Source organism: Polypterus senegalus, chromosome 4 (genome assembly GCF_016835505.1).
Source record: "Polypterus senegalus isolate Bchr_013 chromosome 4, ASM1683550v1, whole genome shotgun sequence".
In the NCBI taxonomy this organism is placed as follows: domain Eukaryota; kingdom Metazoa; phylum Chordata; class Cladistia; order Polypteriformes; family Polypteridae; genus Polypterus; species Polypterus senegalus.
In genome coordinates, this window is record NC_053157.1 from 232,564,339 (window position 1) to 232,585,354 (window position 21,016).

The following is a 21,016-nucleotide window of genomic DNA, read 5'->3' on the forward strand; positions in this document are numbered from 1 at the left end:
AGAAGTTCACTATTAAGTCTGTCATATTCATCATCTTCGTACTCAAACGGGATCACAGGACACCGAAGCCAGCCCTGGCAGCATCACACGCAAGGCTGGAATCAGCGCTGGGCAGTATTGCTATTCCTTTGCTGGTTCTAATTCTAAAATTGTTTTACGGTTTTCCATACATTCGGCTCTTAAGAGCAGACAAACCTGAAAGATTTATAAGCGATTCTCCTTCCGTCCATTAGATGGCAGTGTTTAAACACAGATAGCGCTTCTTTCCGTCGAGTCTTTTTTCGCTGAGGACTCGTTTTGTTTCTCTTTGTTTGATTCCTCCGGCGGACTGCGCGGGCGGGCGAACGACTTGAGTGTCTGCACCTTCAAAGATAAAAGTATGCAGAAGATGAAAGAAAGAGCGCACTGGGAGAAGTGTTGGTGAGCAACGGGAGCGTCGAGAAGGAGTGGGAGTGGGAGTGGGAGAGGAGAGGAGACGAAAGAAAGAAAGTGGGGCAGGAATGTCGGGGAGACAGAAAGAACAAGGGCGGCGTGTGTTCGCTGAATGTGAAAGAGGAGGATTAATAAAAAAAAGAGAGAGATATGAAAATGAGTGAGAAAAGCGAGTTGCGGTGATTTTCCGGGGCGCTTTAGTGTTGATGGTGGCGGCACTCCGCTCGTCCGGCTTTCGTTCCCATTCCCCCTTTTACGCCCACGTAGGCTGCCGTGTAAGCCGCTCGCTTGACCCGTCCCGTTATTTGAATTTCTCCCGAGTTGGATGTGCGTCAGGAATTCGCAAACATCCGAGATTTTACAAGAACCTTCGTTCGAATCGCATTTGCAATACGCATTAGAATACCCGCAGGTAGACACAGGGAGGGTCGTCGTCATCTTCATCATCATAATAATTCTTTACATTTATGTTGCGCTTTTCTCACTACTCGAAGCGCTTCAGCGAGTGGGGAGCCGCTTCCTCCACCACTGAATGTGTACCACCCACCTGGATGATACGACGGCAGCCATTTTTGCGCAAGTTCGCTCACCACATAGTAGCTGTTGGCTGGTAAAGTGGTGAGAGAGAACCAATTCGAGATGGGGGATGATTAGAGGGGCCAGGATGACTAGGCCAAGCTGTGGTGGGCAATTTAGCCTGGACAATGGGAAATGCCATAGCTCCATATCCGATCCTGGCGGCATTAGATACGAGGCAGGAACCAAGCACAGAACGGGGATAATTCCGAGTCGCCATTGACCCTAATTTACAGGCCTTTCTGATATCGCATTGAGACTGAAATGATCCGTACTGAGCAGGGGAGGGTGGACGTGCAGACTCGGCACAGAGAGCAATGGGGGTGCTATTCAAATGAAGGACAATGGAGCCATTAAACATTTATGATTAATGTTCCCTCCATTCAGTCGACAGCAGCATTCCGCCTTTCCACTGTCCAAACGAATCATCTTGTGAATATGCCGTTTTTCCTATTAATCAAAAAAAAAAAATCTTCTCCTTCCACTTTAATAAATTGAGTGGTACTAGCTTGAATTTTTCAAAAAGAACCTTTGAACCACACAAACGTCCGAAGACTTGAGAAGAGAAGTGGTGTGAGGCGTTCATCTAAAGCAAGGCAGAAGTGACACGGAGTGGGGGTTTAGTTAATATTAGCGCAGTCGGGTCAGCCACCGTCTTGTGGGCACAAAACAATCGGCTTACAAACCGCTAGCCATCCCTGCATTATCGCCAGCATTTAATTCAGTTTAGGGTTGCATTGGATGCAGAGTGCAAGGCAGGAACCAACCTGGAAGGGGAGAAAATATATATTAAAAAAAAAAAAAGTTGGACCGTGAGGGTCGGCTCCTTGCTACCATCTGCATCCCTCTTGAGCCCACTACCGAAGGATGAGCACACTCACACAAAGCAAGGAGTAGGTGCCTAAAAGTGCTTTTATTAAAATAATCCGAAACAATTCAGTGTCCAAAAGTGCAGAGCAAAACTGTTCAATAAATAAATAATCCAATTAAAAAAAATGTAAAAAGTGGGTACTTGTGTACTAAAAAGGACGGCAGTGAAACCTCCCCAACACTAGAATGGATAGGGGGAAAGCCTCAAAATTAAAACATAATAATAAGTTCCAATTGTACATATGTATTTTTTGTATAATAAACCAATTTCTGTAAATTTCTCTATTTTTTTTTTTATCCCAATAAATATGTTATGAATTCGTCGAACCACTTCTGTTTTCCTTTGCCATGCCGTCGGTCCGTTTTGTACACAAGTACCAAAAAGTGATAGTGGAGGTTAAAAACAATTCCATAAATAAACCATTAAAATGAGGTTAAAAAGCAGGCAGGTATCCTGTCTGCGAAGCGACGCCTTCCCAGTACAGCCAAACTTCTGCACCCCTACTCCTAGGCTTGGCCTCCTGTATCCATCTCTGGCTCTCAGCAGGGCATCACCCCGAGCCTCCGACTCCCACTGCCAGGCTGGCGTCCCTGTAGTCCATGGCACCATCCGCAGGACGCCTCACTGAGCCCTCCATTACCCCTGCCTTTCTCCCGGCCTTATGCAGAGTTGTGCCAACCAAGCAGCTGGAATCTCCCTCGAGGGTCTTCCTCCCGGCTGCCTGTCTCTCCCATCCACTCGCTCACATGCATTGCCATTCTCTTTGTCTTCTCTGCCATCTTTTAACCTCTTTCTTTTGCTTTTCCCCCACCCTTTCCAATTCTCGTGCCGGCTGTTCCTGATATACACCTCCGTGGGCTCAGCGTCTCAATCGCACACCGCAGGAAGGCGATGAAGCAGTCGAGATGGACCGTGCAGGTGTGTCTCAGCTCGCCGACCTCCTGCAGCTGCTCAAGCACCGAGATCGAGCCGGCCTATGATTTATTTATTCATCAAAATGGGCTCCTGCGAACCTGTTATACCACAGGGTGCCAGTCCATCATTAGACAAACTCGGCCATCACCCGTCTGTTTCGAGCTGCCAGTGAACTGAATACACATATGATGTGAGTGGAGGAACAAAAGAAAAATCCGAGACCACGAGTTGACCAGGCCATCTGAATATATGTGGAAAATAAAGTGTGAGGGGGATAAACATGCGGGAATGTCGGGTGGATTTTAAGGGAATTCTCCCTCATATGGGACCATTAGTGTGCAGCCAGACTGTTGTTCAGTCCAGCTGTCTATGGAATAAAAACAGGGCCGCCTCCAATCCAGAGAAGTCCTTTAGAGGCTGGGCTGGAAGTGAAACCTGGGTGCCATTATGGGTGTACCCACACTGGCAATTCGTTCTGCGCCTGAGCATGTTTGCCCACATTTAAGTTCCCATGTCAAAAGTGTGTCTAGTTTGTTTGACTAGTGTGATCGATCCATGCCGGGCCAGCTGTCCTGTTGTCTGGCCCGCTTGGGAGAAGTGTGCCCGAGTACAGTTCAGTAGCTAATAGGGTACAGCGTGATCGCTAAATTAAAACAGACATGATGTCAATGATGCGCCAAGTCCGGTGGTGCAATTCTCATCTCATTTACTACCATTTGAGTTACAAACAGGTTTTGGTATTGCTAGCCATCCCTGCATTACCAGCAGCATTTAATTCAGTTCATGGTTACAGTGGATGCAGGATGCAAGGCAGGAACCAACCTGGAAGCGGGGCCGTGCTGCATCCCTGGAGCCTCTTGAACCCGCTGCCGCCGATCACATACCCCAAGGACGACTACACTATTGGCACGTAAACCTGTCTTGTTCAACTGCAAGAATCCTAACTCTCCTATTCTAAGTCAGTGGGTAACTGATGTTATATACACTGCCTGGCCAAAAAAAAAGGTGTCACACTCTAACATTCCGTTGGACCGCCTTTAGCTTTGATTACGGCACACATTCACTGTGGCATTGTTTCGATAAGCTTCTGCAATGTCACAAGATTTAGTTCCATCCAGTGTTGCATTAATTTTTCACCAAGATCTTGCATTGATCATGGTAGAGTCTTACTGCTGCGCAAAGCCTTCAACACATCCCAAAGATTCTCAATGGGGTTAAGGTCTGGACTCTGTGGTGGCCAAGCCATGTGTGAAAATGATGTCTCATGCTCCCTGAACCACTCTTTCACAATTTGAGCCCATATCAATCCTGGCATTGTCATCTTGAAATATGCCCGTGCCATCAGGGAAGAAAAAAAATCCATTGATGGAATAACCTGGTCATTCAGTATATTCAAGTAGTGAGCTGACCTCATTCTTGGAGCACATGCTGTTGCTGAACCTAGACCTGACCAACTGCAGCAACCCCAGATCATAGCACTGCCCCCATGGGCTTGTAGAGTAGGCACTAGGCATGATGGGTGCATCACTTCATCTGCCTCTCTTCTTACCCTGATGTGCCAATCACTCTGGAACAGGCTAAATCTGGACTCGTCAGACCACATGACCTTCTTCCATTGCTCCAGAGTCCAATCTTTATGCTCCCTAGCAAATTGAAGCCTTTTTTTTCCCGGTTTGCCTCACTGATTAGTGGTTTTCTTACGGCTACACAGCTGTTCAGTCCCAATCCCTTGCGTTCCCTTCGCATCGTGCGTGTGGAAATGCTTTTACTTTCACTATTAAACATAGACCTGAGTTCTACTGTTGTTTTTCTTCGATTTGATTCCACCAAACTTTCAAGTGATCGCTGATCACGATCATTCAGGATTTTTTTACCGGCCACATTTCTTCCTCGAAGACGGTGGGTCCCCACTATCCTTCCAGTTTTTAATAATGCGTTGGACAGTTCTTAACCCAATTTTAGTAGTTTCTGCATTCTCCTTAGATGTTTTCTCTGCTTGATGCATGCCAATGATTTGACCCTTCTCAAACAGACTTAACATCTTTTCCACGACCACGAGATGTGTCTTTCGACATGGTTGTTTAAGAAACGAGAAGCAACTCATTGCACCAGTTGGGGTTAAATAACTTGTTGCCAGCTGAAAGATGATCGCCCATGCAGTAATTATCCAATAGGAGGCTCATACCTATTTGCTTAGTTAAATCCAGGTGGCGACTTTTTTTTTTTTTGGCCAGGCAGTGTTATTATCTGAAATTGGAAAAAATCAAATTCTCACTTTACAGGGTCTGTGCAGAACTTTTTCAAAACATAGCAAGATCTATCTCATCAATAACATTTCAGAATAAACATTTAAGTTAAGGAAGCAGATTCTCTTTCCTCTTTTTTTTTTTTTCTATTTATTTTTGTTCATTTACTTACCTACATATTTTTACTATTTTTAAAGTTTTACTCTGCTGGCCTGGCTCTCTTTCTCATGGCGGGTTGATTTGTTTCAAACCTAGATTTGTTAAACTTGTCTTGCTTGTTTGGAATGTTATTTGATTTTCATAATATTTAATGTTAAAAAAGAGGAGTGGAGAGGTAAGCTGGAGCAGGAGTGAGAGAGATACAAAGTAAGCAAGAGGAGTGAGGAGAGGAGTGGGCAGATGGAAGAGCCGCCTCACCTAATAGATGGGGCCATTCAAACAGGCCCACCGAGGCTGTAGGTTGGTTTGCTCAAACTTTTAAAGATGGTCAAACGTGACGCTGTGTGTTTGTGCTGAACGTGTACTTCTGTTGGTTTCACTGTAACTGAGGGTCTGGAATGTTAATAAGTCACAAGCCGAGTCTCTTTAAAATGAAGGTCTCGGTTCGGGTCAGATTCAGCTTTAGATGTTTTCACTGTTGCATTTGGGCCTGCTTTAGCATATATTGTAAAACAGTTCAAAGTGATTGTTTTGAACTTGTTTCCCCTTTCTTGACTTTGTCTTCATCAGGCACACTTTGCCCTCATCAAGTGGGTTTTAACTCCAAATCTCATGACGTCTTATTAGTTTAACATGGAGGGTCCATAGTATTTCAGATCTGTCATTAAAAAAGGAGTGGGTAGGTGTTTTTTTTTTGGCATTTAGTTAACCTCCAAATGTGGTCAAGTTATGTTTCATTGTGTAAAGCCCTTTGAGCTACATTGTTTGTATGAAAATGTGCTATATAAATAAATGTTGTTTTTGTAACCCTATGAAATAATGACGTCACTTTTTTATTTTGACAGATAAAACAAAGCCTCCCCACCAGTTCCACGTGCTCCTGCAGTGTGGCATCTTACCGGCTTCGAGGACAGGGCTGTCCACGTGAGATCTCCGATGAGAAGAGCAGACACGTGAGGGGAGAGAGAAAAGAGTTTTACCCGGAGCATGGCCTCAGCCAAAGATGATGACCTGGCCGAAAGAGTGGCGCACATTAAGGAAGAGGAGTGTGAGTGGGAGGCAGCAGGGGACTTCTGCGAAGGAAGACTTTCCGTCTTTAAGGAGGAAGAGTTTGAGGGGAAATTATCCAAGTTAAAGTTGAAGATTCGGAAGATTACCCAGTTAGTCTCGAACCGCCAAACGATGAAACTGGGAATTTTGATGGAGAATCTCATTCCAGTTTACAGGCCCGGATCATGAATACCAGACTCCCGGCCACCCAGCAGAATTCGATGGAAGTGAAATGCGAATTTGAAGAGACGATCATTGGAGGAGGCGGGTGGGAAGGAGATGAGCAGCAGCCATCTAATAGTTTTGGAACAGGTAAGTAGTGTGGTGAAAGTGAGAACGTTTGCAAGTTCTACCTGTGATTTTGGTTTGGTGTTTTTTGGTAGGTGCCAATGAGTGTGAGGTTTAATTCAATGTTATTGTCATTGTTCAGGTACAATAAAATGCAGTATAGCATCTAACCAGAAAATGCAAATAGTACAAGTGCGCTAAACAGTAAGGTGCAATATGAGAGTATACATCTATACGATATTTGAATTTACAGTTACTAGAATATAAAAAGAAGAGTTTGTAGATGTGAACACTGATCAGTACTACAGATGCACTGCATGAGTAAATGTAAGTGTGTGGCCTGCAGAGGGCGCTCCAGCTGCCCACACCCGACACAGACAGACGCAGGATACACTTTTCTTTTCCCTGTGGGAAACGCCTTTCCCCCGTTTCCCACATGTAAAGCATAGTCACAGCACCAAACACTCTTCCCTTCTTTCTTTTCCTTTCTCATCTTTTTCTCTCTTCGCCTCCACTCCTCTTGGCAAGCTACGTGTTCTCCCACCCGACCCTAGCTCCCGGAGTAGTGGCTGCTGCCTCTTTTTCTAAGGCACCCGGAAGAGCTCCACGGTGCTCGTTGACTGGCTTCTGGCAGCACTTCCAGGTGTGGCCCAAGTGCTGCAAACAAGGGCTCAGCAGTTTTCCAGGCGCCCACTGGTGGGGGACCACGGGCCCCAGCGGGGTGGAGCTTCCATGCTTCAAACCCGTGGCACTTCTGCATGCCAGGGGGGATGCCCTCTAGTGTTCCTGGGGAGGTGATGGTCTGGATAGGCTCTCTTCCCCCATACCTTCCATTATAGGAGTGTCCCGGCCGTATGCTACGAGATACATGAAATATTTTTTATATACAGAATTAGATATATGTAAGCAGGTGAAAATGTACACCATGTCAGCTATTGAATGGCAAGTATTGAGAGTTCAGAATTGTGATGGTGTTATAAAAGAAACTGTTCCTGAGCCACCTGCTTGATGCAGGACTGAAGGCTCCTGTAGCACCTCCCTGGTGGAAGGGAGGGTAAGCAGTCCATGGTTGAGGTCTCAGGCATCCATGATGAGGCTGCTAGCCCGTCGGCAGACAACCATGTACGCTGTGGGTCAGCAGTAGTTGGCAGCGGGATGCCAGTGATTGCTGAGCAGTTTTCACCATCCAATGCAGGACCTTTCTGTCGGCTGTTAGCCGTGCAGTTTGTCAATATGCGCCCCACAGCGCAGAGGTAAAAGTTCAACAAAATGTGAGGAGACAGGCAACAAACTTTCTTTAGCCTCCTCAGAAAGTCAAGTCTTTGTTGTGCTTGTTTAACCAGACTGGAAGTGTTTGTCCAAGAAAGGTCCTCGGAGATGTGAAAACCTAGGAATTTGAAGCTGGAAACACACTCCACGTCGTCCCCATTCATATGGATGGGACTGTGTCTGCTGCCTTTAGTTTCCCGGTGATCCACAATGAGCTCTTTAGTTTTCTTGGTGTTGAGGTTGTTGTCATCACACCATGTTGTTAAGAGCTGAACCTCCTCTCTGTAGGCCGACTCGTCATTGTCCCTGATCAGTCCTATTACTGCAGTGTCGTCGGCGAACTTTATGATGGAGTTGGAGCCATATAAAGGGATGCAGTCACGGTTGAAGAGGAGTGGGCTGAGCACATAGCCCTGTGGAGCCGCCGGTATTCAGGATCGGGGTAGAAGATGTCTGGTGGTTTAGCCTGACAGACTGGATGTTGGCTGTTGGTTAGAAAGTCCAGTGTCCAGTTACAAAGAGAAGTGCTGATGCAGAGGTTGCGGAGTTTAGTTACCAGATTGGAGGGGATGATGATGTTCAATGCAGAGCTAAAATCATCAAATAACATTGATTTGTTGGTTAGTTTCGAACCTAGTTTTGTTAAACTTGACTTGCTTGTATGGAATGTTATTTGATTTTAATAAATAAACAAATAACATCCTGATGGAGTTGTTGTTATCCAGGTGTGTCAGGGTAGTGTGAAGAGCCGAGGATACGGCATCCTCCATTGACAGCAAACTGGTAGGGATCTAGCATGGGAGGTAGACTGGATTTAAGGTGGGCCAGAACCTGTCTCTCAAAGTTCATGGTGATGATGGGGAATTATAAAACGGTAAAGGTTTGTGCAAATTCCAAAAAAAAAAAACTGAACATGTCCAGCCCATTGCTTACCCATACAAACTAATATCACCTATGTTATATTTAATGAAATTAATGTATTATTGTGATATTCTCCTCTACTTACCCATTTCCTGTTTTCTTCAGGGATAAGTGTACTCATCAGGTTTGTTACCGGGTTGGTCTATGGTCACACCTTAAGAGCAACACACACAGAGACCCTAACCACAAAAGTACCATATGAAAGACGTATACCCAGCACGTTATTCCCTAGCACTTTAACCTGCACAAACACCATATGAATAACACAGGCACAGTCCACTTTCCCCAGGACTTCAAGACACTTACTTATTGTCGGCACAAATGGCATACAATGCTTTAAAGATATCTCGGACCTAAATATTACGTTGCTGTCTAGGAATATATTCAAACATACAAAGGCTTGATATCCTTGGTTATAAGCCATTTATCAACCAAAATGCCTTATTTTACGTCCTGCTTCCTACTATTGGGTGGATCTCTCATCCTCCGCCTTAATAAACCTCGCAGATCGGAGTGTTTGACAAACTTCTGACTGCTCCGGGTGCCGTTTATGTGTACTTTAATACTTCAGTCAGTCTAGATCACGGGTGTCGAACTCCGGGCCTGGTGGGCCGCAGTGGCTGCAGGTTTTCATTCTAACCCTTTTCCTAATCAGTGACCAGTTTTTCACTGCTAATTAACTCCTTTTCCCTTCATTTTAATAACCCTGTGTTTAAGGATTCAGCCCCCTGAATTGATTCTTTACTTCATTAAATGGCAGTCAAACAGAAACGAGACGTGAAACGAGCCAACAGACGACCAGCTAAATTGGGGCTTCAAACTCCAACCAGTCTATTAATGAGAAGCCGATTCTTGCTGTTCATTAAACCCGTTATTTAAGTCCATGTCTTGTTGCTGCTCTCATCCTGCCACAGCAGACATTTCCAAAACTGTTAATTTTTTTGTTTTTTTTCTAAGAACACCATCAAAATGTTTTAGTGACCTGAGAGATCAACCTTGCTGAGACCATCACCTTTCTTTATTTTCAGATTTTGTGGGATGGGCACAGGTGAGCTGGTTACGTCGTGGCTTATTTTGTGTCTCATTATTGTTTGGCTGCTAATTAAGGAAAAAAAATAACAACAAAAAGGTGAAGAGAATTAAAACTGAAGAAAAAGAACTAAATTAGCAGCAAAACTGGGCACTAATGAAGATGGTTAGAATGAAAACCTGCAGCCACTGCGGCCCACCAGGACCGGAATTCAACACCCGTGCTCTAGATATAAAGATAAAGTATAGAACTGCACAGGTGCTGGTCATAAAATTAGAATATCATGACAAAGTTGATTTATTTCAGTAATTCCATTCAAAAAGTGAAACTTGTATATTAGATTCATTCATTACACACAGACTGATGTATTTCAAATGTTTATTTCTTTTCATTTTGATGATTATAACTGACAACTAATGAAAGTCCCAAATTCAGTATCTTGGAAAATTAGAACATTGTGAGAAGGTTCAATATTGAAGACACCTGGTGCCACACTTACTCTAATCAGCTCATTAACTCAAAACACCTGCTAAAGCCTTTCAATGGTCGCTCAGTCGAGTTCTGTAGGCTACACGATCATGGGGAAGACTGCTGACTTGACAGTTGTCCAAAAGACGACCATTGACACCTCGCACAAGGAGGGCAAGACAAAAAAGGTCATTGCTAAAGAGGCTGGCTGTTCACAGAGCTCTGTGTCCAAGCACATTAATAGAGAGGCGAAGGGAAGGACAAGATGTGGTAGAAAAAAAGTGTACAAGCAATAGGGATAACCGCTTGTACCCTGGAGAGGATTGTGAAACAAAACTGTGGGGGAGATTCACAAAGAGTGGACTGCAGCTGGAGTCAGAGCTTCAAGGACCACCACACACAGACGTATGCAAGACATGGGCTTCAGCTGTCACAGTCCTTGTGTCAGGCCACTCTTGAACAAGAGACAGCGTCAGAAGGGTCTCGACTGGACTGCTGCTGAGTGCTCCAAAGTTATGTTCTCTGATGAAAGTCAATTTTGCATTTCCTTTGGAAATCAGGGTCCCAAAGTCTGGAGGAAGAGAGGAGAGGTACAGAATCCACGTTGCTTGAGGTCCAGTGTAAAGTTTCCACAGTCAGTGATGGTTTGGGGTGCCATGTCATCTGCTGGTGTTGGTCCATTGTGTTTTCTGAGGTCCAAGGTCAATGCAGCCATCTACCAGGAAGTTTTAGAGCACTTCATGCTTCCTGCTGCTGACAAACTTTACAGAGATGCAGATTTCATTTTTCAACAGGACCTGGCACCTGCACACAGTGCCAAAGCTACCAGTACCTGGTTTAAGGACCATGGTATCCCTGTTCTTGATTGGCCAGCAAACACGCCTGACCTTAACCCCATAGAAAATCTATGGGATATTGTGAAGAGGACGATGAAATACGCCAGACCCAACAATTCAGAAGAGCTGAAGGCCACTATCAGAGCAACATGGGCTCTCCTAACACCTGAGCAGTGCCACAGACTGACCGACTCCATGCCACGCCGCATTGCTGCAGTAATCCAGGCCAAAGGAGCCCCAACTAAATATTGAGTGCTGTACAGGCTCAGACTTTTCATGTTCAGACCTTTCAGTTGGCCAGCATTTCTAAAAATCCTTTTTTTGCATTGGTCTTAATTGATATTCTAATTATCCGAGATACTGAATTTGGGACTTTCATTAGTTGTCAGTTATAATCATCAGAATTAAAAGAAATAAACATTTGAAATACATCAGTCTGTGTGTAATGAATGAATCTAACATACAAGTTTCACTTTTTGAATGGAATTACTGAAATAAATCAACTTTGTCATGATATTCTAATTTTATGACCAGCACCTGTAAAAGCAGCGTGGTATGTATTACATGAATAATAGAAAAAAAGATTGATAGTAAAGTCAGATTAGATATAGTGATAGACATACAGTACATAGATATAGATATATAGTGGGAATAGAAAAGAATTCCCCCCTTTGAAATATTCACATTTTCTTTGTTTTACAGCCTTAAATGAAAACACACAAAACATTTTTTCTTCCCAGCTGTACTTACTCAATGCCGCCTCCCATTGTGTAACCTCACATTTTTACTTCCTAAGTGTAATTCTTTACATTTACTGACATTAAATTTCATCTTCCACAAATCTGCACAAGCCTGTATGCTATCCAAGTCCTTCTGTGATGATATAACGGATTCCAAATTATCTGCTAAACCACCTATCTTGGTATCATCTGTAAACTTAACCAGCTTGTTACTTATTTTTCTATCTAAATCATTTCTATATATTAAAAATGGCAGCGGCCATCCCTACCAGTCACCACTCTTAACATTGGCCAGTTCTGATTTGGTTCCTCACACTCTCATCACCCTCTGCTTCCTGTGTCTGAGCCAGTTCTGCACCCACCACACCCTGAACTGCCACTTCTTTTAGTTTGATGCCCGTCATCTCATGTGGCACCTCATCAAATGCTTTCTGAAAGTCCAGATCAATAATCTCATCTGCTCCACTTTGATCGTATCCCTTTGTGTCCTCCTCATGGACTTCCAGCTTGTTAGTAAAACACGACCTCCCTCTTCTGAGCCCACGCTGACTGTTCTGTAAACTCCTGTCCTTGCCGTGTGTTGCTCAATCTTATTCTTAATAATTCCTTCCATTAATTTTCCTGTGATGCACGTTAAGCTTACTGGCCTCTAGTTGCTTGGATCTGCCCGCTATATAATGGGGTGATATTTACCATTTTCTAGTCTTTCGGAATCTCTCTTTTTCCTAAAGGCACAGTACGTGTCTGCATATTAATGAATATTCTAGTAATGCTGAAGTACTTTTGTCCACTTTTCATTTGTCGCATTGCTATCGAGTATTTTTGTGCGTTTGTAGTCTGACATTATGAATTAGTACCTTTACAACCTTAACTGGACAATTCAAAGCAAACCTTTTTTTTTTTATTGTTTGAATAATCCTTTATGGTTTGCTTATGCAATGCACAATTTGAGACCCCGGGCGTCACTCTGCTATGGATTGTCACGCCATCCCTTTCTTGCTTTCTTAATAGTGGATGCATTATTGGGTTAGGGTTATTGATTGATTGATTAGACTCCCACCGTCTCTGTCACATGATATTCCATTCTATAACGGTTAATTGAAGCTCTAAAACTTTTCCAAGCTGTCCCATAATGCACCATTTATAGCATCAGCTTCACACTTGAGTTCACATACACTCAACCTGCAAATTTCGCACTCTCTCATCTGCGTGTTTTTGAGCCCTCATAGATCTTCTCAACAATTCCGTTGTTGGGGCTGCTTCAGTATCACAAGTGCGCACATAATGCATTTATGAAACCGATTTTAGTCTCCATTTGAGAATGAGGCTTATTTAAGCAGGACTTCTTCAGCTAAGTCTCAGTTTCATAGGCGCTCTCCTTGGAATACCCCAGGAATGGACCTGAGGGATGAGGGAGAAACACCAACCAACCAGTGGGCCACCTATCTCGTGTTTAGATTTTATTTGTTTTAAGGCTTTTAATGAAACTCTTTGTATTATCAGTTGCAGATTTCCGAGGGAATGGTTTCTTCTCGCAGTCGTCATCTACTCAGCTCTTGCTTCAACGCAAATTGCAACACAAACAGGACAAGGAGAAGATGAAGAAGTCAGCACGAGGATCGGAGAATTTGACTGCAACCTCTTTCCAGTGCAGTTCTCTTCCTGCGAGAGAAGCCGTCAACACTGAAAAACAGCAAAGGCCTAAGAACAATCCAGTGGCTGTGTGTGCTGGCCAAGAGTCCAGAGAAACGTTTAAAAACAAATCTGACTGTATAGATGTCAAGTCAAATGATACAAGACCAAAGCCATATGCCTGTACTGAATGTGGAAAAAGATTCCTCCATAACTGCAGGCTCCAGGCACACATAAGAATTCATACTGGAGAAAAACCCCATTGCTGCTCTGAGTGTGGCAAGCGATTTTCCGACAGTCGTTGTCTCCAAAGACATAAAAGAATCCACACTGGTGAAAAGCCGTATGGCTGTGCTGAATGTGGCAAAAGATTCACCGACAGTAGTGCTCTCCAGAGCCACACAAGGATTCACACTGGAGAGAAGCCGTTTTGCTGTACTGAATGTGGCAAAAGATTCACCGAGACGAGCGCTCTTCAGAGCCACAAAAGAAGTCATACGGGAGAAAAACCATATTGCTGTTCCGAATGTGGCAAACGCTTCACCAGCAGCAGCAGTCTTTGGCAGCACGCACGAATTCACAGCGGAGGGAAGCCATACTCCTGTCCTGAATGTGGCAAAAATTTTCTACATAAGAGCAGTCTCCAAAATCACATAAGAATTCATACTGGAGAGAAGCCTCATTGCTGCCCTGTTTGTGGCAAGCGATTTTCTGACAGCAGCACTCTCCACAGACATACGAAAATCCACACGGGAGAAAAGCCCTATAGCTGTGCGGAATGTGGAAAAAGATTCATTGACAGTAGCCGCCTGCAGAGCCACACCCGAGTTCACACTGGAGAAAAGCCATTTGTCTGTCCTGAATGTGGCAAACGATTCACCAACCGGAATGGTCTTCGCCATCACGTGCAGATTCATTCGGGCGGGAAGCCATATGGCTGCTCTGAATGCGACAAAAGATTTTTACTTAAGAAGAGCCTCCAGAATCACGTAAGAATTCACATGGGAGAGAAGCCGACATCTAGTTGAGATCTGAAGGTCTCGAGCGTTCTGCTCTCCACTGCACTACTTGGTAACTTATTCCATGTGTCTACGGTTCTTTACATGAAGAAAAAATGTACATTTGTGCGAAATCCGCCTTTAACGGGGCCCCAGTGTCCTTGTGCAGAATTTATTTCCGAAGGAACGACTGCTGTCTGCGCTCATTACCTTCATCATTTTGAACACTACAGTCCCGTCACCTCCTGTTGTCAGATGACTCGAACTGAAAAGGTTCACCTTCTTCAATCTTTCCCCAAAGCTCGCACCTCTTAATCCTGGAATTGGCCTTGTTGCTCTCCTGTGGACTTTCTCTAGCGCTGCAATGTCATTTTTTTTTTGTAATATGGAGACCAAAACTGAAAGCAGTTACTGCAGGTGAGGCCTCACCAGTGTGTTATTTAGCTTCAGCACGACTTCCTGTCAGGTGTACTCTACATTTCGTGATAAAGAGCAGCCTATGAGCGCTCTTGATCACTCCTGGCCACTATTTGAATGGCCGTAGTGATGAGTCCACTATAGGCGCTTTTCCACTGCATAGTACAGCACAGCACGGTTTAGTACAGCTCACCTTGGTTCGGCTCGGTTTGCGTTTCGACTGCAGTTTAGTACCGCTTTAGAGTGGGCGGGATTATTCACGTGTCGTTAGAGTTGCGCCTCTACTGCCGTGACACCGTGGAACTTTTACAACAACACGCAGACAACGACAACACTTTAGCTCGACGACACGCAAGGGTAAGCATCTAAAAAAAGCACATCACTAGCTAACTTTTATCACTGTTGCAAAGCATAAAATGAACTTAACTGCCAGTGTAACATTAAACTGCTGATTCTGTATATTACAGATCTTCCACATTTTGCAAAAAAGTCGCCGCAACAGACCATCTGTTTGGACATTTAACCGTGCTTCAGAGTGGTGGGATGTGATTGTTCCCGGTTTTACAAACAATCAGTGGCTGGAGAACTTTCGAATGTCTGAAGAAACATTCATCCACTTATGCAACAAACTGCGTCCAGCGATGGAGAGACGGGACACAAACTTCCGCGTGTATAAAGAAAAGAATAGCCAGTGACGCAGTAATGACGATTTTCTCCGGCCAATCAGTGACCAGCAGTTTACCGTCACGTTTTGGTAACGGTTCGGCGCGCTTGGAACCTCGGCTGAGGTGGTACTAAAAAAAGGACCAGGTACCAGGTACTGTTCCCAGTGGAAAACCCCCCAAAACTAAGCTGAACTGAACCGTGTCGTGCCGTACTATGCAGTGGAAAAGCGCCATTAGACTCCTAGTTTCTTTACAAAATGGGGACTTTCTTGTTTAGACCTCCCATTGTGTATTCAGATCTAACATTTTTTTTTGTACATGTATTTCCTTACATCTACTCACATTAAATTTTGCCTGCCCAAGCCCGTAGTCTGTCCAAGTCCCTCTACTGTATAAAGGTTCAGTGGATTCTGCTTGAACGGCCTTTCCAACTAGTTTGGCATCCCCTTCAAACTTAACCTTCACGTATTGATTATGTCCTCCTCCAGGTCATTTATGTGTATCACCCTCCTTGTCATTCATCTGGAGTGTGACTCCGGCTCAGAATTCTGTGTAAATGCAGTTATTCACAAGTCAGACTTAGGCCAGGTTTATACTTCACGCGACGTGACATGTGCTCTAGGGCAGGGGTGCTCAAACTCGGTCCTGGGGGACCCCTGTGGCTGCAGGTTTTTGTTCCAACCAGCCTCTGCTTTTAATTAGACTCCTGTGCTAATTAAGTGAACTGTTGTTTCCCAGATTCCCTGTTTTGGGAAAAATATACAAATTAGAAAACTAACTTTGGTAAAAAAAAAAAAAAAGTAGTAAAATGTAGTAAACAGTTTTATGTATTTTGTTTTCTTTTTAACAGTTTATTCATCTTGTCATTCTACTTTTCAAGATGTTCTAATTGTTTAATTAATCCGTTATTTACTACCTTGTGATCGAGTGTTGTTTGCTTGGGGTTCTGTTCTGCTTGTTTTTAATTGTCATTATTGAGATTCAATGAAGGGAGCAAACTGCACAGAGAAAGGGCGAAATATAATAAAAAGAGAGTTAAGCATTTAAATCCATAGCAAAACAAACAAATATTTATAAAAAATGTAAAAATCATGCTGCTGCGTTTTTCTGAATGTAGAATAAAAGATAAATAAAACCAGCTAATTAAATGAGATCAGTGCTGTCAGGTGTTGTCACTGATTAGGAATCCGGTTGGAACAAAAACCTGCAGCCACAGGGGGTCCCCCAGGACCGAGTTTGAGAACCCCTGCAAGTCTAGCGGACGCTCCTGCTACCGAAGTGTTTTACTGTTCACACATAAACACGTACTTTACGTAAATCTGGAAGAAGCCACCAGGGGGCAGTGCAAGATATCACGTTGAGAACAGGTTTGGCTTCTCTGCGTTGAGAATTACTTGGAACACCTATTAAATTCCGAGGACCACAATATCTCTGAAAAGGATGTTTAATGATGACACGCATCAATCCGGGGATGTGCCCATTCCAGCTAGCATCGGGCGCAATATTGGAAACAAAATCCCAGAACGGGACATCAGCTCATCGCAAGGTGAATGCAAGCAAACACCAATCTCAGCCAACACAGGGCACAAGGCAGGAAACAAACCCCGGGCAGGGCGCTAGCCCACCGCAGTAGTGTCATTTTAGTGTCACCAAATCTGCATGGCTTTGGAAGGAAACCGGAGCACAGTGTGGATACATGTAAACTAGAATACCAGCGATGTGACTCCCTGTGAGGCAGCAGCGGAACCGCTCCGCCACTGTCACCCCCCATGTGTTTAATTAGTAACAGTATTCATTATTTAAACGCAATTAACGATTTATTTGTAAAGCGTAACACACATACTTTTAATACATTTCATCATGAAAGTGATTAAAGTATAAATCTATGGATTCTAATTGTGCAGACAGCTGGAATATCATACATGTCATGTGTTCTGTGTGGTGATCTATTGCTGTTTGTCGCTACTGTCCGGTCAAAAGGAAGCCACAGAAAAAAAAGACAGCATAAAAGATAAGACTTTTAAAATGTAACGTGTCATGACGATCGGGAATATGCAACGCTTGAATATAAAAGCCCCACGGATGGATCTGTATGTCGGCATTTTGCTTCACCAAATCGAACCATTCATCAAACATCGAAGCAGACACGCAATTAACGATTTATTTGTAAAGTGTAACGCACATACTTTTAATGCATTTAATCATGAAAGTGATAAAAGTATAAATCTGACCACTGAACAGGATCATCTCCAGACAGAGGAGCAGCTTCAGCGACAGACTGCTGTCACCGTCCTGCTCCACTGACAGACTGAGGAGATCGTCCGTCCAGCCACCCCCAACACAGACACACTATGCGACTCTTCAGTTTCACCCGGTGGGGTAAACGTTAATATTATACAAAATTATTGTCTGTCTGTTAAACCTGCATTGTTATCACTCTTTAATATTTTGGAGTATGTGAATTTCCCCTTGGGATTAATAAAGTATCTATCTATCTTCTGTCTATGTGTTATATAGTACCTTTCCTATCTATCTATCTATCTATCTATCTCGTGCAGAGAGCTGGACTGTCATAAATGTAATGTGTTCTGTGTTTGGCGATTGCTGCTGTCAGTTCAGGAGAATAAACAGAAGCATTGGGTCGGTTTTAAGATGACGTTTACGACGGCCTGCTTCAATGATAAAGTAAACTACGAGTTAAAGTGGACATTTCGAGATTAAAGCCGAAATTTCCACTTTAATCACAAACTACACCTTTTCATTGTGTCCTTGATTTTTTTTTTCTCCTCTGTGAATCAAATACAGCGCTGTTCATTATGTTGCTGTTGTGAAGTTGCAAAAAAGACGGCACAAAAGATGGTATGTGACACTTTAAAATTGTATCGTGTCATCACCATCGGGAATGTGCGACGCTTGATTATAGAAGCACTACGAATGCATTTGAATGTCGCCATTTTGCTTCACCCCATCGAACCGTTCAAACATCGCAGCGCGCACATCGAACTTGTTGTGTCCTCAAAGCGGCTTTCTGTCACGTGGTGATAGTTAGAGACGGACGTCACATTCCACTTTTATCACACTGTGCCCCTCGACTTTTTGCAGGAACTGCAAGTTGAGCACGCGGCACGTTAATTTCTCAGGAGAGAAACGCTGGGAACGCGTGGCAGCCATAATGAGTGCGCGGACGCGTTCTGAGTGTGAAGTATAAACGAGCCCTTAGGTTGACCTGCCAGGCCAGGTTTATACTTCACGCGACGCATGCTCCGACGCAGTGTGAGAAAACTTGGAATGTGACGTCAGAGTCTCAGTTTATCATCTACATGTGGCAGAAAGCCGCTAAAGGGATCCTACGAGATCGATGTGTCTGCTTCGATGTTTGATGAATGGTTCGATTTGGTGAAGCAAAATGCCGATGTACAAATGCATTCGTGGGGCTTTTATATTCAAGCGTCGCATATTCCCGATCGTCATGACACGTTACATTTTAAGAGTCTTATCTTTTGTGCTGTCTTTTTTCTGTGGCTTCCTCTTGACCTGACAGTAGCGACAAACAGCAATAGATCACCACACAGAACACATTAAATGTATGATATTCCAGCTCTCTGCACAATTAGAATCCTTAGATTTATACTTGCTATCGTTTTCATGATGAAATGCATTAAAGTATGTTTGTTACATTTTACAGATAAATCGTTAATTTTGTTTAAATAGTTAATACAGTTAACAATTACACACATGGGGGTGGCACGGTGGCGTGGCGGTTGCGCTGCTGCCTCACAGGGAGTCACGTCGCTGGTATTCCCTGCCTGGAGTTTACATGTTTTCTTGCTGGGTTTCCACAGTGGGCTCCGGTTTCCTTCCAAAGACATGCAGATTTGGTGACACTAAAATGACGCTACTGCGGTGTGCTGGCGCCCTGACCAGCGTTTGTTTCCTGCCTTGTGTCCTGTGTTGGTTGAGATTGGCTCCAGCAGACCCCCATGACCCAGTAGTTTGGATATAGTGGCCTGGAAAATGGATGGATGGAAAATGACGCTAGTGTGTGTGCTTGTGATGAGGTGATGCCCCGTCCAGGGATCGTGTCTGCCTCGTACTCGCTGCTTGCTGGAATGGACACATCACTGGATTGATGGATGTAATCATTAAACCATCCTTTTCAGAGATATTGTGGTCCTCGGAATTGAATGGGGTTTTCAGGCAATTCACAACACAGCGAAGCCGAACCTGTTCTCATCGTGATAACATCTCGCACTGTCACCTGGTAGAATCTTCCAGATTTACATAAAGTACGCACGCAAGTATAAACATACAGCGCTTGCGTAGCAGTAATATCTGCTGAAGCATAAATCGCATCGCGTGAAGTATAATCCGGCCCTAAGGATCTGCTTTACAGTGTTAAGACCAAATAACTCTCTGCACGGTATTCTGCTGCCATCTAGTGGGTGAAGTAAAGTTATGCGGCAAAACATAATCAAATGTGTGTTTTTCCACTAAGGTAACTCATCAATTCTCATGAGTGGGTCGGAGCTGTCAGTGCTGTGTAAATCAGAAGGCTGTAAAGGTGCATGGCAGAATGACTGCAGTCCTTTAGGAGGATAAAAAAGGCGTTAGCTCCCTAAGCACTGTTCACAATGGAGTAACTTTCATTATTTTTGTCGGGGGAAACATGGAAGGCACTAAGCCTTGCGCTGTGGTACCCCAGGATGACACAAGGAGAGTGTCACTTGTCCAGATCAGGCACTGATCAGTTACTAGTGCTAAAATACGAGTATTGTCAGCTCGTCAGATGTTAGCTCCTTGTTTATCCACACCAGAGTTTTCTTTCATTTCTTACTGCTTCCACATTTTTGTATGAACTTGCCTAGCATTATATTTAAAAAAGCTTCTAAACCTCATCATAAACGCATCTCCTCCATTGTCTCCACACTTTATCTGAGGCTTCCATGGATCTGCTCAAACATTTGTCCTATTAAAGTGAAAGTCAACGTCACTGATCCTAATGGTTCAATCGCCTTTACTCCCCAGTTCTGTCCTGACTATGGCAAGAAAAATAAATCCAGACAGGCCACCCACCTCATTGGGGTGTCAAGAAACAGCAACGGATTACGTCAAAAAACTCCTCTTCTCCACTATTTGTGATATTAGCCCAGTTAATGACTCTGAAATGACAGTCCAACATAATAACAGGTTGATAAGGCACTATATAATAGATAGATAGATAGATAGATAGATGGTGTGAAGGACAGCCGGGTACCATGCCCGATTGGGACGCCCCTGCTGCTTATGTCCCGGGGGAGCTTCCATGGCAGTCCAATACCTCCCCCGGGATGCTTGGTGGCAGCCTCCCTGGCTGATAATAAATAGATAGGTGAAAAGCACTATAATAAAGAAAGAAATGAAGAAAGGCACTATATAGACAGATAAATGTGAAAGGTATTATATGATTGATAGTTGTGAAAGGCACTATATAATAGAAAGAAAGAAAAAGAAAGGAAGGCACTAT

At 43.9% G+C, this 21,016-nt stretch overlaps 1 protein-coding gene across 2 annotated transcripts; it reads left to right on the top strand.

The window, feature by feature from the left end:
• Positions 1 to 312: 312 nt before the first annotated feature.
• Positions 313 to 15,051, top strand: LOC120528142 (gastrula zinc finger protein XlCGF52.1-like). 2 transcript variants are annotated; one of them, XM_039752203.1, is made up of 3 exons: positions 313 to 420; positions 6,045 to 6,561; positions 13,305 to 15,051. In XM_039752203.1, exons 2-3 carry the CDS (start codon positions 6,435 to 6,437, stop codon positions 14,459 to 14,461), a joined length of 1,284 nt encoding a protein of 427 aa, XP_039608137.1. In that variant the 5' UTR covers positions 313 to 420; positions 6,045 to 6,434; the 3' UTR covers positions 14,462 to 15,051. The 2 variants fall into 2 exon arrangements, with proteins under 2 accessions (XP_039608137.1, XP_039608138.1); XM_039752204.1 differs by lacking the exon at positions 313 to 420 and adding an exon at positions 5,783 to 5,878.
• Positions 15,052 to 21,016: the final 5,965 nt, after the last annotated feature.